The sequence below is a fragment of the Dufourea novaeangliae genome, unplaced genomic scaffold (assembly GCF_001272555.1).
Source record: "Dufourea novaeangliae isolate 0120121106 unplaced genomic scaffold, ASM127255v1 scaffold6, whole genome shotgun sequence".
Lineage (NCBI taxonomy): Eukaryota > Metazoa > Arthropoda > Insecta > Hymenoptera > Halictidae > Dufourea > Dufourea novaeangliae.
This window is the reverse complement of record NW_015373900.1, coordinates 921,399-936,709: the sequence shown is the minus strand read 5'-3', so window position 1 is coordinate 936,709 and position 15,311 is coordinate 921,399. Positions and strand designations below refer to the sequence as shown.

At 41.7% G+C, this 15,311-nt stretch overlaps 1 protein-coding gene across 2 annotated transcripts; it reads right to left on the bottom strand.

Annotated features, from left to right (window-relative positions):
* Positions 1-1,244: 1,244 nt before the first annotated feature.
* LOC107193600 (PDZ and LIM domain protein 3) lies at positions 1,245-14,208 on the bottom strand. 2 transcript variants are annotated; one of them, XM_015583076.1, is made up of 9 exons: positions 13,676-14,208; positions 12,007-12,233; positions 11,028-11,184; positions 4,599-4,754; positions 4,374-4,424; positions 3,627-3,715; positions 2,055-2,199; positions 1,483-1,518; positions 1,245-1,392 (listed from the first exon to the last, which is right to left on the bottom strand). In XM_015583076.1, exons 1-9 carry the CDS (start codon positions 13,787-13,789, stop codon positions 1,300-1,302), a joined length of 1,068 nt encoding a protein of 355 aa, XP_015438562.1. In that variant the 5' UTR covers positions 13,790-14,208; the 3' UTR covers positions 1,245-1,299. The 2 variants fall into 2 exon arrangements, with proteins under 2 accessions (XP_015438562.1, XP_015438563.1); XM_015583077.1 differs by having other exon boundaries at positions 12,103-12,233; positions 13,676-14,206.
* Positions 14,209-15,311: the final 1,103 nt, after the last annotated feature.

Genomic DNA, 15,311 nt, shown 5'->3' with positions numbered 1-15,311 from the left:
ATAAACTACATTACGAAATGGATAAGATTGAAAGAAAAGTATTATTTATAATGTATACAACATTTTACGCAGAGCGTAAATATAAACGAATAGTTGCGATTGCGGAGTTTTAAATGAAACTTTTCAGGGTATGTCACAGAGATATATACGGCAATTTTTTTTTATGCGTTTAATTACGCCGTAGCGACAGACAGCCAATCACTTTAATTTTTTATCGTCGCTCTATTTTTATAAAAAATTAAATGATTGGTAGGAGGGCCGAATCATAGAGTTCACGTTGTAACGTTGGTCTCGATTACGTAACGTAGGAAAAATTTAGGCGCCTGTAAGTTTGACAAGAGAGGATAAGCGTGACAACGTAATCGAGCCGTAACGTTACTCTTTGAAAAGTTTCAAGGATTTCTCCCATCTGAAAAGAGTGGTGAGAGTAGACGACAAATTACTAGTATTAGTGAATATCTAGGAAATAATTTTAATATTATTATTCCTGAGCCAGCTGGATGCGTTGGCTACTGCATCGTCTGCGGAGGCACAGTATTTATATTCTTCTACATACGAATCGTTTAAAAGATGGATTTTTGCGTTTGGAATATTTGTCGTACCGTCACACGTTAATTTGGAAGATATTGTATCGAATCCGACTAAGTACACATGTGAATTCGATCGATCTATTTGGAAGAAACTACTATGTACTTTACAAATGTTTCAGCGCGCTGTTTTGGGACACGTGCAAAACAATAGTATTGCGATATGAGACCTACTAGAATACCATAGATGCAATGTAGTCCAATACAAATGACGATACTATCGACGAAGACGACACAGCTGTGTATAGTTTTAACAATAAAAATTAATAGGTCGAAGTTGCTAATGGAAATTAAATTGAAATTATATTCACTGTGACTGCGTCGATATTGGAAAACTGTAGAGCGTTATTATTGAATTACATTATGTTAACCATTGTTTGGTGTTTAACAACTTTCAATTCCTCTTACCGTACCTAATATTTGCTTCATTAATAGCTGCCTTGGGCGCTGGTCTCTGTAATCGTTTAAATTTATAGAATCGTCGGAACCTCAGATCGATATTGCACACAGTTCGTATTCATTTTTTAACAACGACACCTTGCCTTTTAATTTTTATTATGCTTAATTATAGCTTAATATCTGACAATCTTATTATCATTTATTTCATCATACAATAAATAAAATATGTAGATATATATATATATATATATGTATGTATGTATATATGTATATTATAAATAAGATATATGTATAGCGTCAGTTCAAATGTAAATTAATAATCAGTTTGTCCCAGCACACTGTACATAATCCTCTTGAAACTATTGCTTTGGTGGATTTTTTCCCCATCGTCGTCGTGGATGGCTACCTACGAAAATCATAAAAATATTAACTTACGTATGTCCAATTCGAAAAATTTGTTTCATGGAACTCTTCAATGATTGTTGTTCATACTCACAAACGGTGCAGGACTCTTTGGTCGGACCTGGTGTACCTGAGACGAAATCCCAAATAAATTATTATTTCCCAGCGAAAGAACACCACGAACGGCCCTGATAACCAGTTGTATACAAGATTCGAGCAAATTGCCAACAATAAATGACAAACTTTGTTTAAAAAACCATAAAGCAAATTGGCAGAAAGTCTTGCCACATGACCCATGTCAAATTGAGGGTAAAACCGGAACAAGGTTTGCGCAAGCCAATTTATTGCATATGTTGCTGTCAATTTGCTGCCAATATGTGCGCAAGGTGTTCTCCTCGGCACTGATAATGACTGTCTATATTTAAAGGATATAATTTTTTAAGTTTTTTTAAAATAAATTTAATATAATTATTATATTATTATTGTTTTATGCTACAGTGTTTACTTATAAATTAGGGGTCATTTCCACCACTGGGCGCTTGACTGGTTCCATGAGGGACCCCCCATTGGTGGGGATGACGTTAGGGCCACTCATTGTCAGTGCCGAGCGCGCCGAGGGGCCTTCGAAATGGTATTTTGTAAACAGTAAAAGAGGGAGCATCGTACCCTGTTTTGATAAACTTTCTGCGGCGAGAAAACACCGGTACGCGCCGGCTGTTTCACTTCCGGCATTGTGTCGTCAAGGGCTTCCTCTTGTAGTGCCTTGTAAGCCTCGCTCTTGCTCGGATCGTACTTCCCCGGTTTCTTCAGACTGTACCGTTGTATCGCATGTGTACACATGGACTACTTTTAATCTATTAAACTTCGCGATTTTGTGAATTCGGTTAGCAGCAGCCAGGGTTATATATCGCCAATCGGTTTGTTCGTGAGTGTTTTTCGGACCATTATCGAGCCCTTGTCGTTAATCTGATCACAAATACAACCTAGCTAGGATGCTTGATGCGTATTTTCGAACATTACATACCGTGTGTGTCTTTTGACGTTCCATCGAGCATGTCTCAATATGTTTGAACATGTCTGAATGTGTCCACGGGCGGAAAGGTCGCGAACTAAGTGCACGCAGATCATTGAACAACGGTAATCTTCTGGACGTAACACGGTGTGTAATTCTCGGGATGCGCAATTATTATATTATCATGTGAGCATCGAAATTAGTAAGGCTTCTTATTTTCACGCAAGTTTACTATGATTAATTGTTGATTATTTTCCATTCTACAACATGCAAATGATATCAGACTGTTATTTTACAAACTTTAGCGAGGTTCGTTTGCTCTAATTTCCTTGCCGGTTTCGTGAATCTATTATTTCGAGATCACTACGCAGACTGCAACAGATAATATACTTGAAGATCCTAGGTATGTAAATATATATATATATATATATATGTATATATACATTAATATAAACTGTATAGAATAGAACGATAAATATTCGAAGAGGTTATAGTCGGGCGGTGAATTTTCGAATTTTGGAACAGAATACGCGAGAAGCATCGAATGACGTCTCGAACTACGTATGCATAGAGGATAAATGTACTATATTAGTTTGGCTTATTGAATTGCGGCCACACGTTCTTCGAGGAGGCGGCTTTGGCCTGCTCCTTCAACAATCTCGCTTGCTCCTGTATTTCCTGTTTCTGTTTCACGAAGGAAAAGTCTATGAAAATGCTGCAAAACAAAGAAACCGCACGTGAGTGTTATCGGCGAGAAACTTGAGCCTGCGTACTGTATTTGTGTCCGACGTGAATCGAAGAATCCTCGTTTTAAAATCGGTACAAGTATTCCTCCCTGTTCAAACATTGTTTCTTTTGTTTTTTTTTTTTTGCCGTTTCGAAACCGACCGTGAGTAATTAATAATTATGTATTAGTGATGATTGACTGGATGCGTCGCGCACAGTTCATATGGGATTCGGTTCAAACGTTTTTTCTTTCTTTCTTTTTTTGATCCCTATGTATTCATTCCCAAGCTCGGTGATCGTAGTTACGGGCAACGGTAGCCGTTAGTTAGACTATGACGGTTTTAAGAGTTAATTTGTCTGATGAGTCGCAGCATTCAGCAGAAAAGCAATTCGTATTAATGACTAATTAAATTATTCTAGTGCACGCTTTACGAATAATGCGGATTCCTTCTATTTTCTATTTTTCTTTCTCTCGAAACGATGTCGGTTTCTTTACTTACGGTATGGCGGACGCTTGGCATTTAATAGTGTCGGCGATATTCTGCTCTGAGTAGAGGCCGATCGGCGAGTTGAATTGCTTGTGTACAACCTGCGGGGACAGAGGATCGTTCGATCAAGTCGAGGGAACCGGTACACCAAATTCTCTGCGATTTTGTCTCGACGCGTATCGCATTCCATGTTTCGCTGTGACACCCGGTAAGTCATAAATAGACTGCTGATTTTTATGCAAAATAAAAGTGTCTAAAGTAATTTATAAAGACAGGAACAATCGTAGAAATTTATTTCCCCCCGTAAGTATCTTATTGGGTTCAGAATAAAATAGAAAACTCGTTGGATCCGATGAAAGTTTGCTTTTTTATTGTATTTCACAGAGCCCTATAGGTTATAAATGCATAAAATCCGCAGTCTATAAGTTTACCGTGAAACACCGCGATGGTATGAAACTTTTTAAAGATGCGTTTGGCAAAATGGAGGCCGATTCGTTTAGTGAAATGTCGTATTATCATAGAACACTGGTACCAGGTGATAAATGACGCGTTTTTTTTTTTGGAAAATTCATCTCCGATCGCACGTCAATAGATTAATATCGGTGAGAAAACGCATGCTGTTCACGAGACGCAGTTTACAACACGAACTTCGGAAGGCATTTTACGGTTAGAATGCGAAAAGGTTTCTCGATCAAAGCGGGGTAGTGTCGGTCGTGAAAGCGCAAAGCGAAAGCGACACGATAATAAAGTGGTCCAAACCTTTGGAACTTCGTTCGGTCCCAAGACACGTTGAAGTACCGTTTCCGCCACCTGCTCGGATATTCCATGAAAAGTATTTGTTGGTTTTTTATTTTTAATATGTACGGAACACTAAAGTGGCCCTTGTTTATACATGACGAAAAAATGTTTTTTCGTGTTTCTTTGCTCACACCCGTTTTTTCCTTTCGAGGAGTACTCTGGGGATTCGTTTTCACGTATATTTACCTTCTGCTTCATAGCAACTTCGGGATGAGCCGGCTCATAATGATGTGGCGCCGCTCTGATCATCGGATTCGGATGATGGCGCAGATAACATTCCCCGAGCGGAGCATCCTTCTTGACCTTTGCGCCTGGCAAGACCAATGGGGTGGTGCGGTACGGCTGAAAATTTGTTTAAAATTTTACATCCTTCACCAACGGTTTGTTTCTCTGTTTCAGTCGTGAACATTCCCAATCCCTGCAATGGCAATCAGAGTAACTAACGAATCATCGAACATAATGTCGAAACTTCTTAATCGGCTAGGTAGACGCGTAGAACAGTCTGCCAGAATGGTGTCAATTACCGGGTAAGAAAATCTAAAATAAACTTTAATAGAGGCCATGCTGATCGATGATACCTCATTAATTCTCGACATCGTTGCGATAATAAAGGCCGGTCCGAATTTATGATATCGACCAAAAATAAGTCAACGATAACTTCGAGGGTACATAGAGGAGGCTGCATTAATGATCGATCAATGATGATCATCGACGGGACGCTCGATAATGTCGCGAGGAACATCCGTGTCACGCAGAGACCAAAGGTAACGGTTATTTAAAATATATTTTGGACAAAAGTCATTGAGTAAAAAGTAATTTGTATTTAAAGGGAAACCAGATATTCATAAATCTCGAAAAAAAGTTTCAGTCAAAACAATCTTCGCTGTATAGATAGATGAAGTAAACGAAAATATTTTTTTAAAGCTTTATACGTTGAATAGAAACCCCTACAAATTTGAAAAAAAGATTCGTTAGATAGTTTCCCTTTAATAAATTACCAAAGATACCTTGACTTTCGAGCAGTTACAGTGTTGTCCGCCCTTAAGCGTTTTCGCGTGAATAATGCCTGTGGCGAAACGGCAAAAGCTGCGTGTGTGGCAAAGAATAATTTTTGGCAAGACCGCTGGAACCGGAAACGTACGGCACGGTACATACCGTGCGTGTGCAACGTGTATACAGGGTGTTAATTTTACCTCGAGCACCTAAACTATTTGTTTTTATCGCCATCACATGGACGCTTTAAAACCATGTACATCCTATTTAGTAATTGTTTCTTACTTTCAATAGTAGCGGAAATAATTTAGGTGCTCCTAAATTCGGTTGCTCAAAGTCGCAAAAACCGCCGTCGAATATTCTCGAACACGTTTGGCTCGAGGAACCGCATAATCGAGTAATATTGCATAAAACTTATAACGTTTACGGACAAACCGTTTGCCAAGCGATTCGGATTCGGCACGTTATGTCACCTCGAGCGGTTTTGCGCCGCGTAATTCAAAGCGGGAGTTTTACATGCAACCAACAATAAGACAGACGGCCAGATTACGGTATACTTATAGATTATAGTAAACGGGCGAAACGAATGCGTTCGAATCCTGGCCGTCGTCGTTGTTTCGAAAATCGAAACACGACAAAAATGACAATGTCGAACAGCAGGGATAAAGTTACGCGGGCGGGCGCGTCGTATTTATAAGACACGCTCTCGCGAGAATACAAGTTCGAATTCGAGTTCGGTCAGCAGCATTGATTTTATTTCGACTATGACGCCACGAGTGGGGGAGGGGGCGACTTAAAGCGGAAACGGGAGCGTTGGGTGGCGACTATCGACCCAATCGATCGATGTAATCGTCGATTTCTTCAAACTTTTATGTTAAATTTATGTCAAATTAAGATTCAATTTAACATTTATTTCAGTACCTGGAATAAATTTACCAAGTGGTAGGAGACTTCTTCTACGCCATATTTTCCCTTAGCGGAAACCGAGTTTACTCGCGAGTGTACAACGTAGTTTTTTATGAAAAATTAAGAACAAAATATGGAATGAAATTTGTACATTTAAGGTATAGTTTTCAAGAAAATCGACTTCGAAAATTAATCCGTAAGCACGTGTATTTACCATAATAGTAAGTAGAAAAGGAATGCAATGAACAGACGCGTCAGCCCAGTCCTATTCAATTGCCCCCGTCTTTAGCAGATTTTCAAAGTCAATTTTCTCGAAAACTAAGCCTTAAACGGAAAAATTGTATTTCATATTTTGTTCTTATTCTTTTCACGAGGAATCATCTAGTACCCGTTTGTACACGTTATTCAGCCGCACCCTGTATATGTATAAGGAAGTTAGCAGTCTAGTATATTGTATACATATAGAAGGTTGTAGATTTTTCGCGTCTCAGAATTTCATTATAAATGGATCAGGAACGGTATTTTCACAGGGTATATGGAGCAATAGTGTGACACTCTCGAAATAGATGAAGGCCTCCGACCCGGCAAAAATAACGTGTACCCCGTCTGCCACGGAACCTGTTTGTCACCTGTCCTGCTGCGAACGCTTGTCGATTTTTCGTCGATCATCACGATAGAATTCTCTGTCCACCCCCAACCCCTGGTTTATCGTGCTTCGACGGTAAACGTTTCGATAAAACGAAATTCTGAACGGGCCCTAGTCTGTTTTTACTCGCTTCGCGGAAGATGCGTCGTTACCAGAGGAGGAAGCTGTTTGGCATTCCACGTTACTTTTTTCCCCTTACGCGCATATACAGATGTGTCACCGAACTAAATTCAGACGCGACGGAACAGCTGAGATTTTCTCGAACTTTTCGTAACCAGGTGGTGTCAACCATAGACGTATAGTAATGTTAAAAAAAGGCAGCTTCAGGTTATGATGTAAGGATTACATATTACATCATGCTTTAGGTGTCACGATTCTGCCTTCGTTTGACATTAATTCCCTTTCATTCCATCTATTTTTCTGTTTTCTAGGCTATGGAAATTTTTCTATCGTATCCAAGGAATTAATATCGGTATGATTTTGATACCCGTATTATACCCAGGGATTTAAAATCGGTATGAGTTTGATACCGATTTTATGCCTGCAAAAGTATACCGAAACCGATATATTACCGAAATATACATACATCGGTATAGTACCGGTATTTTATGTTTCGGTAGATGTCTCTGATCGTACCGCGCGTCGTTAGAAAAAGACAGTATCAGTTGGGTGACCGTACAGTAGGTAACTTTTTCTACTTTTTGACACAGTCTGACTATGGGAGATATTCAGAACGGTCTAGGGTAGATGTCCCAATTACTACCCGCTTAAGATTCTAACGTGATTTCATTTCATCATTTTACGTGTTGTTTAACCTAAAAATCGTCTTAGTTTGGAACATAATATTGTTTAAACATCTCTGTCATTAAAAAAATAGTTTTATACATTAAATATGAAGAACTACGTTTTTATTAAGTAAAATAAATAAGTGGCAGTAATAGGGACATTTACCCTAGGTATTATACGTCTATGGTGTTCAACACATCTTTTTGGACCCTCTCCGATTTCGCCGATTCTATCCTTCAGACGTGAAACAATTTTTAGGCAGATTCGCGGATTGTCGTCTCAATCTTTCCGATCCCACGTAGAAACGTTGTTCGATTTACGACAAGTCTTTTTTAACCCCCCAAACGAAAGAATTTTTCAACAGCGTAACCAAGCTTTCGATAGCGCTTAGGACGACGAGGGGGCTGTGTGTGGGTGTGTCGTTGTGTCGACCCCTCTTGTGTTTGAGTAACCCAGATCCCAGTTTAAGTCCACGAAAATAGAACAAGATAGCAATGAACGGGCCTGGTTCGGTGGCGTGTGCTTACGCGCGTTTTATTGCATCGTGTTATTGGTCGGTCGTGCACCACACCTCTCTATAATTCCCCCTTTCATCTCGGACCGTTCTTCCTTTCGTTGACTAATTCCCTTGCCTAATGTGCACTCGCGTAATTTCGTAGAGAATCTTCAAACGAAGATTCCCGTCTGCCTTTTCGTAATGTCACACCCCGTCATAGACATTGAGAGGCCTAGCCCCAGTTTCGAAGACGGTGTCAAGGTTGGCTCGCGGCTTTAGTCGAAATCAAGATCATTCTGCGTTACGTTTCCGTTGGTAATCGAGTAAATATACTCCAATTTCTTCGTGTCGATCGTGGCTTCGGTATATAGTGCCTCTGAGCCATAGTGACTTTAGGTGTGACCACAGACGAGGTGTATAGGAGTAGACATTTTATCTTATGGGAGTTGGTGGCCCATCTAAACGGACACCGTAAAAAGCCTGTGATTTTAGCGACCTCTACGTTAACAGAACGATGAATTTGCGATGGGTAGTGACATTAAAATGGAAATGGGGCAACGTCGTCCTTAGAAAAGTGGGCCGAAAAAATATATTGGATGAAATGTATGTTCCTATACCTAGTCTGTGGAGTGACCCTCTTAGTGGGGGTACTATGTGATACCCTTGAAGGTAACAGGCCACTAAATGTGTCATTTGCTACTTCAAAAAAACTTGGCCGTCCCTGGATGCTGAACTTGCCACCGAAACCCTTGAAGACGTGTGAAAAATCCGAACCCCTACTGTTTTTACGAAGTCACTATAGCTCGGAGAGACACGTAATTAATGAAGTTGTTGAGCTGACAGAACGATAGGAAGCTATTAGAACAGTTCCATTCATACTTTTCGTTTAAAATAATTCACAGTTAATAGGTCTAGGTTTAGTGACCTTCGCGAAATTTCAAGGTCACCGAACGGTTCTCTGTCCCGAGGTCGATTATCGATTGTTCGACATTGAAATGACAGAGGGAACACGTAAACTGATACGAAACGGAATTTCTTGACGGTCGAGCTTGACGCATTGGTCGTAAAAACATTTTATGTTTTTAAACATAATCCAAAACCCTCTACTGTTGCTACGTTCTGTGGAGCTATTTGCATTTAAGGCAGATGATCTGACTTCTTTACATCGCGAGGTGATTGAGGTGATGCTTTGTATACACGTCCAAATTTTCAAAGAAAATATTGGACTTTTCGATCATTGTCTGTTCGGACACATTGCGCGTCGAACTCGTCGACGGGACCGAGTCCGTCTGAATATCTAAGACAGTGATGGCGAACCTATGACAGTCGTGTCAGAGGTGACACGACCTTTCTTAAAGTAAATATTATTAAATATTATTTCAATATGTGACATGATACCCTGTTTAACCCTCATCCGTCCCTCGTGTCAATTTGACACATTTTTCCCTTAAGAAATGACATAATTCTGTCATGTATAGGTAAATTTAGCTGAAACTCCGTGACTTTTATTTTAGAGAAATTGCAAATTTAACAGTTTATCTCTTCGTTACATTAATTTCTTACCACTATGTCAATTTAACACCGAGGGAGAAATTAAGTTAAATTTTTATCAAATTTTGACACACCGAGCTTAAAAGGTTAGCCATCACTGGTCTAAGGGGTTCGTACCCAGTACACGGCAGCCTCCTCTTCTTTCGTTGGATGTTCGATGGTCTGACGATAAACGGTAGTGTAACCCGGCATCGTTCCGTGGCCGAAGGCTCGATATTCTTGTTATTCCTTCGTGAAGCACCGTTCGTTTCACCCTTCTTCGTCTCTTTCGTTTTTACTGGGACGTCGACACCCGTGGATCCTTCTCCTACGAATATCCTCTAACGCACTGGCACGTTGCGCGGGCGGCACTAACTCTGGTCTTTTCCACGCGACTCCTCTCGCGCTCTTTCTTCTCCTCTCCCGTATTACCGACGTGTATGTATCACGATCGCTCCTACGTGTTTCACCCTGTTGATCGTGTCTAAACGGATCGCGCTTCGTCGGTTCTAAATCTTTTCGTCGTTTCACTATTCGTTCGGTGCTCGTGTCCGATTACTCGGTCGAAATCGTGGCATCGTTCAGAACCAGTAGTTTCCGTTTTTATTGCTAAACGCAACCAAAGGTCCTATTCACGATCCTGAACAAGCTGGCGATCGAAAACCTTGTGGCAAGTGTTTCCTTTGGCAGCAACCGTACCCCAAGTTTACCGAACGGTAGCTGTTTACACGGACGGAACTCGGTTACGTTATTTTCTTACTTCTTGCGATCGGTGGTCGACACTGGCTGTGATATCGAACCGTAATGTAAAACTAGGATCGACGAGGAGACGGGTGTTCCGAAATCGTCCTGAACCATTGGTTCGGAGCGGTGGTTTCGATGCAACAGCGATATTTATAGCGTGGCAAACTACGTCTACGCGGACTTTCCGACGTCGTAACGGGACGACTGAAATATAATTCACACTTCGAATGTTCCGCGCGAACGAACGCGTCTTTTTTCACGATCTTACGGTATTGATCTATCGGCTTGTACACCCACGAGCAAAGTCGGCTTCCGTTTGGGGGAAAAAAGCAGCGTAGGGGAAGGACCTCCTGCTATTTGATATTGAGATTTATTGAAATATATTAACGTTCAATTTATCATTTATTTTAGTACTTGAAATAAATTTATCAAGCGATGGGAGGCCACTCTTATGCCACTTTTTCCCCTAGCGGAAGTCGAGTTTGCTCGCGAGGGTACATCAGCGAGTTAGTACCTGCGACAAAAAGACCCTTTCCTCGCGAACCTCGTCGAGATGTTCGTGCGACAACACGAAACGATCCAGCGGTGATGCGGACCGGCTGAAATCCTCGATCGTTGCCGGTGGTACAGGACTCTTCGGCAATTCCGCCGGTACTTTCGGCTGTTTAGCCCTGCAGCGTAATAACAGAAGCGTCTTAGTAACGACACGAACACAGAAACCGAAGGATTATCTTCGTCTCGACGAACACTTCCTCCATTTGCATCGCGAAAATCACGCTGTTGCGTCGCAAGAACTGAATACAAGTCACACGTTAGAACAGTGGTCCCCAACCTGTGTTCCGTAAGAATTTCAAAAGTAATCCGCGGTTAATTCGATAAATTGCAAGGTATTGCTATTATTATCCTACGTGAAATTACTGTTTGCGTGTGAAAGATGCTTTAGATTAATGTTATTAATACTATTAATAAACGATATAATAAACAAACTTATTTCATTTGAATTTAGGTAAGTGTTTCGCCAACAAATTTTACTCCCAATAGGGTTCCGCACTTTATAAAAGGTTGGGAACCACTGACTGTTAGAAGCACAGAAGCGGCGAAGCTTATTTTCTCTTATTGCAAGAAGCTAGTTATCGTTCGGCTGGTATATACGATTGCTTCCTAGTTAACGTTTCGCGGCTGACGTTAACGGGAGTCGCGATAATGGACAAGCTTCGTTTTCCTCAAAAACACTTCCACGCGGAAATGCAGAGCAACGGACAAGTGATTGTCGAGACGACGACGACGACAACGATGCGTCTTGATGCGGTGAGTTGTTAATAGGCCGGTTGTGCGATTAAATGCTCGAGAAAGGATGGCGAAAAGGGTGACAGGATTTAATATGAATGTAAGCGTGGTTAATGGGACTGGCGTTACGTAGCGACAGTAGCGCGGCGGTGCAGCGTTGCGACAAAACTGAGCGCATAATAATACAGGTGGAATTGCTCTCTGACAGACTAGTGACCGCAGCCCTGTTGCCAACGTTCGACCCGATAATCGGAGGTGACGTGGTGGTAATGTTGATACGAGATGCACACGACGGCTCAGACCTTTCGACTACAAGCTTTATGGATTCAGAGGTTTGAAGGAGTCTCTGGGCGTCTACATGCCTCACGTCTCGCACGTCGTATTCGTCGATTTTCTTGATCACATCACCCCTCCGGAGCGCCTCGTTCTCCGACTGCAAACACAACGGGAGATACCATTTAACGAGAATTCTTCGCGACAACATGTAGCGCTCACGTTACGGTATCATTAGGCTTACGAACATTTCTTACATACCTGCTTCTACGAACACCCGTCAAATTTACGGGTAAACGGAAATACGCATTTTCTTTAAAAAAATCGCAACTTACAAGGGAAGGCACGGAACTGTCCCCCTCCGATTTTGATGAAACTTCGTATGTCTATTAAGCAGTCAAAAATAAGGGATACGTATTTTTTCTTATCGGCTGAGACGCGACTTTAATTCCGATTTTGATGAAACTTCGTATGTCTATTAAGCAGTCAAAAATAAGGGATACGTATTTTTTTTTATCCGCTGAGACGCGACTTTAAGGGGTGAAACCACCCCTCGAAGTTTAACCGTAAAATAGGCGTCTTTAAGGCGTCATGTGCTATCTGGGTTAGTTTTGACTTTCACTGTAGGTATACAAGAAATGTTCGTAAATCGTTAAGGATGATTACAGAGAGGGGAAAATGCGAGGTATCAAATGTATGCTGCAATGTACAATAATCCGTTAACGATCAAACATTTTTGGACCGTATCCAAACGTGTTTACGGCCTCTTCTATCCTTTCTGCGTTCGATAATCGTGCCAGAAAGAACGTAACCGAGACGACCAAGAAGATGCACGAGATTCGGGCACACGTGACAGGTGTATCAGCGAGGATCGTGTTTAGTAGGGAAGAACCGTTTGAAATGCGACGATGGAATCGACCGAAATATTCCTAAACGATTCGAAACATAAAGCTGTCAATTTCCGAACGATAAAAGCATCTTTACCATGACAATTCGCATCGATTAACCGTCATAGAAAATCGGGGTTAGCTCGTACGAAAAAGAATACTCGACAGTCTCCGGTAAATATTATGCTATTGGCAGGAGGTGGTCTTCGTTAGAAAATAATCCGAATCCCCTGCTGTTCCGCCCGTTGGTGCCTTTGCTGTACATCCAATAATAACTGTGTACGGATGTGCGAATCGAGCCGAGTGTATTTACCATAGACATATACATATAATAGACTGCATGGTCTTATGGTGGGGATGAAGCGAGACCAAAGGACAGAAGTAGCGTAGGAGTAACCCTTTTCTTGCTCGCACATCACAGAGGTAGGGGAGAAAGCGACTGGAGGGCGATGAGGGGAAGGTATGCTGCACGCATGTAACGTCTCCACTACAGCCGTAGGGGAATCCCCCACCAACAGCCCCGTTAGAAAGAGAGAAAAGTTACTCCAGTTATTGTCCTCTCTTTCTAGTGCCGACTTCATCCCTACCATAAGACCGCGCAGTCTATTATATATGTCTATGGTATTTATCATCGCAGAAAACCCTCGAAGAATCAACAAAAATGTTTGATGATTAAAAAAAACAAAAAAAAGTAGGAGGAAAAACAGAAACTCACGCGGGTGACGACGATCGGCGTGCCCAAATCAGCGCCTCCGGCGATACATATTCCCCAGGGTTTCTCAGTGGTGGATCTCTTAAGCTTCACGATCACCGTTTGTTTCCTCGTCATGCTCTACTCCGTCTGTCACAACAACGGAATCGCGTGTTTCTTTTTTTCTTTTCTTTTTTCAAAACGGGGCCACAATCCGATATAAGTGAAATCGTTACGTGTTCGGTATCGATTCTTATCGATCGTTCGGTATCGATGCACTTGCGAGATGGAACGAACGAGAGAAACTGTCGTAATCGAGGTGAAAAAAAACCGATCCCAGACCTCGATAGAGAACGAAGACGACACGAAAACCGTGGCTCGAGTCGGGTCGCGATATCGAAACCACCCGTGGCTTACGTTCCTTACTGGCACACGAGAACTGCCTGGGCTGCGTCTGCCACTTGATTTTGACAGGCTTTACTTCACCGAGCTTAGTTACCCAACTAACCGGCCCGTCGCTTCTCTGCTATTCTGGCCCCATTTCGAATTGGCATACCGCGTGTGTATTGTTCTGGCCCGACCTGTGCACTCATTTCGCTGGCATTCGCGGCCTCCCCTGCACTTTTGCTTCGTTCAACTGATGGGACCACTGATCCCCCGCGAAATCCTATAGGTTAAGTCGATGGGCACAATATTATGTCCTCGTAAAATTAAGCGTTTATCGGGGTCACCTATTCGTGTAACTAACATACAGTAAATCCTTGATGAGTGTTCGTAGGCTCCTAAACACTGACACGAAGAGGTCCTCGGATGTAACGCTGGTTTTTTAATGAGGTTCAACGCAGTGATAGAGCTTGGAATTCTGAAGCAAATGATATTTCTTTCAGCCGTATATAGCCATTAGTTTATGAAATATTTAATTTTCAGTACCGAGTGAGCCTTCGAACACTCATCGAGGAGTTACTGTACGTAAAAGCAGGAACTTAAACTAGTATGATTTTGATGCCGGTGTTATGCCATCAAAATTATACCGAAACCGATATATTACCAAAAACCGAAATAAATACCGGTATTTTGTCGGTTTCTATAAGGGTAGGGCTTATATAGGGTTATATAGGGCGAAGGTAAAACCGAAAATACCAGAATTTTACATTTCGGTAAAAGTCCCTGCCTAAAAGCGGCCTGAATCTCAGGCTGTAAACGTCATTTGGGAATCGATATTTAAAACTTCTGCTTACGATATTTCATCAAAAGGACTCGGTAATTCTTTCGGGCGAGTCGCGACGTCACGACAAATCGTGCTGCTCCGATCTCTCAAGGGATCTATAGATCCACCTGCGTCGAAGTACTTGAATATAATACGCTTCACGAGTGACCGAATCGGCGAGTTTCAATTGCCCACGCGGATTTCCATTCAACAGCCCGCCTCGCAGTTCATCGACACGCGTCCGACAACTTCAGTGTGAAACGTCATTTAGGGTAAACGAGGGAGAGAGAACTGTTGTGATATCTTCGTACAAAAATTAATCAGGATGAGACACAGTTCGTCTGTGGAACACACCTGTAAATCACAGAGGAAGCTGCACAAAAGGAAGAAATGCCAGGATTCGTTCAGGCCTGTCACGGTACTTACGTAGGTTTCGTAAAAATTGCCTATGGA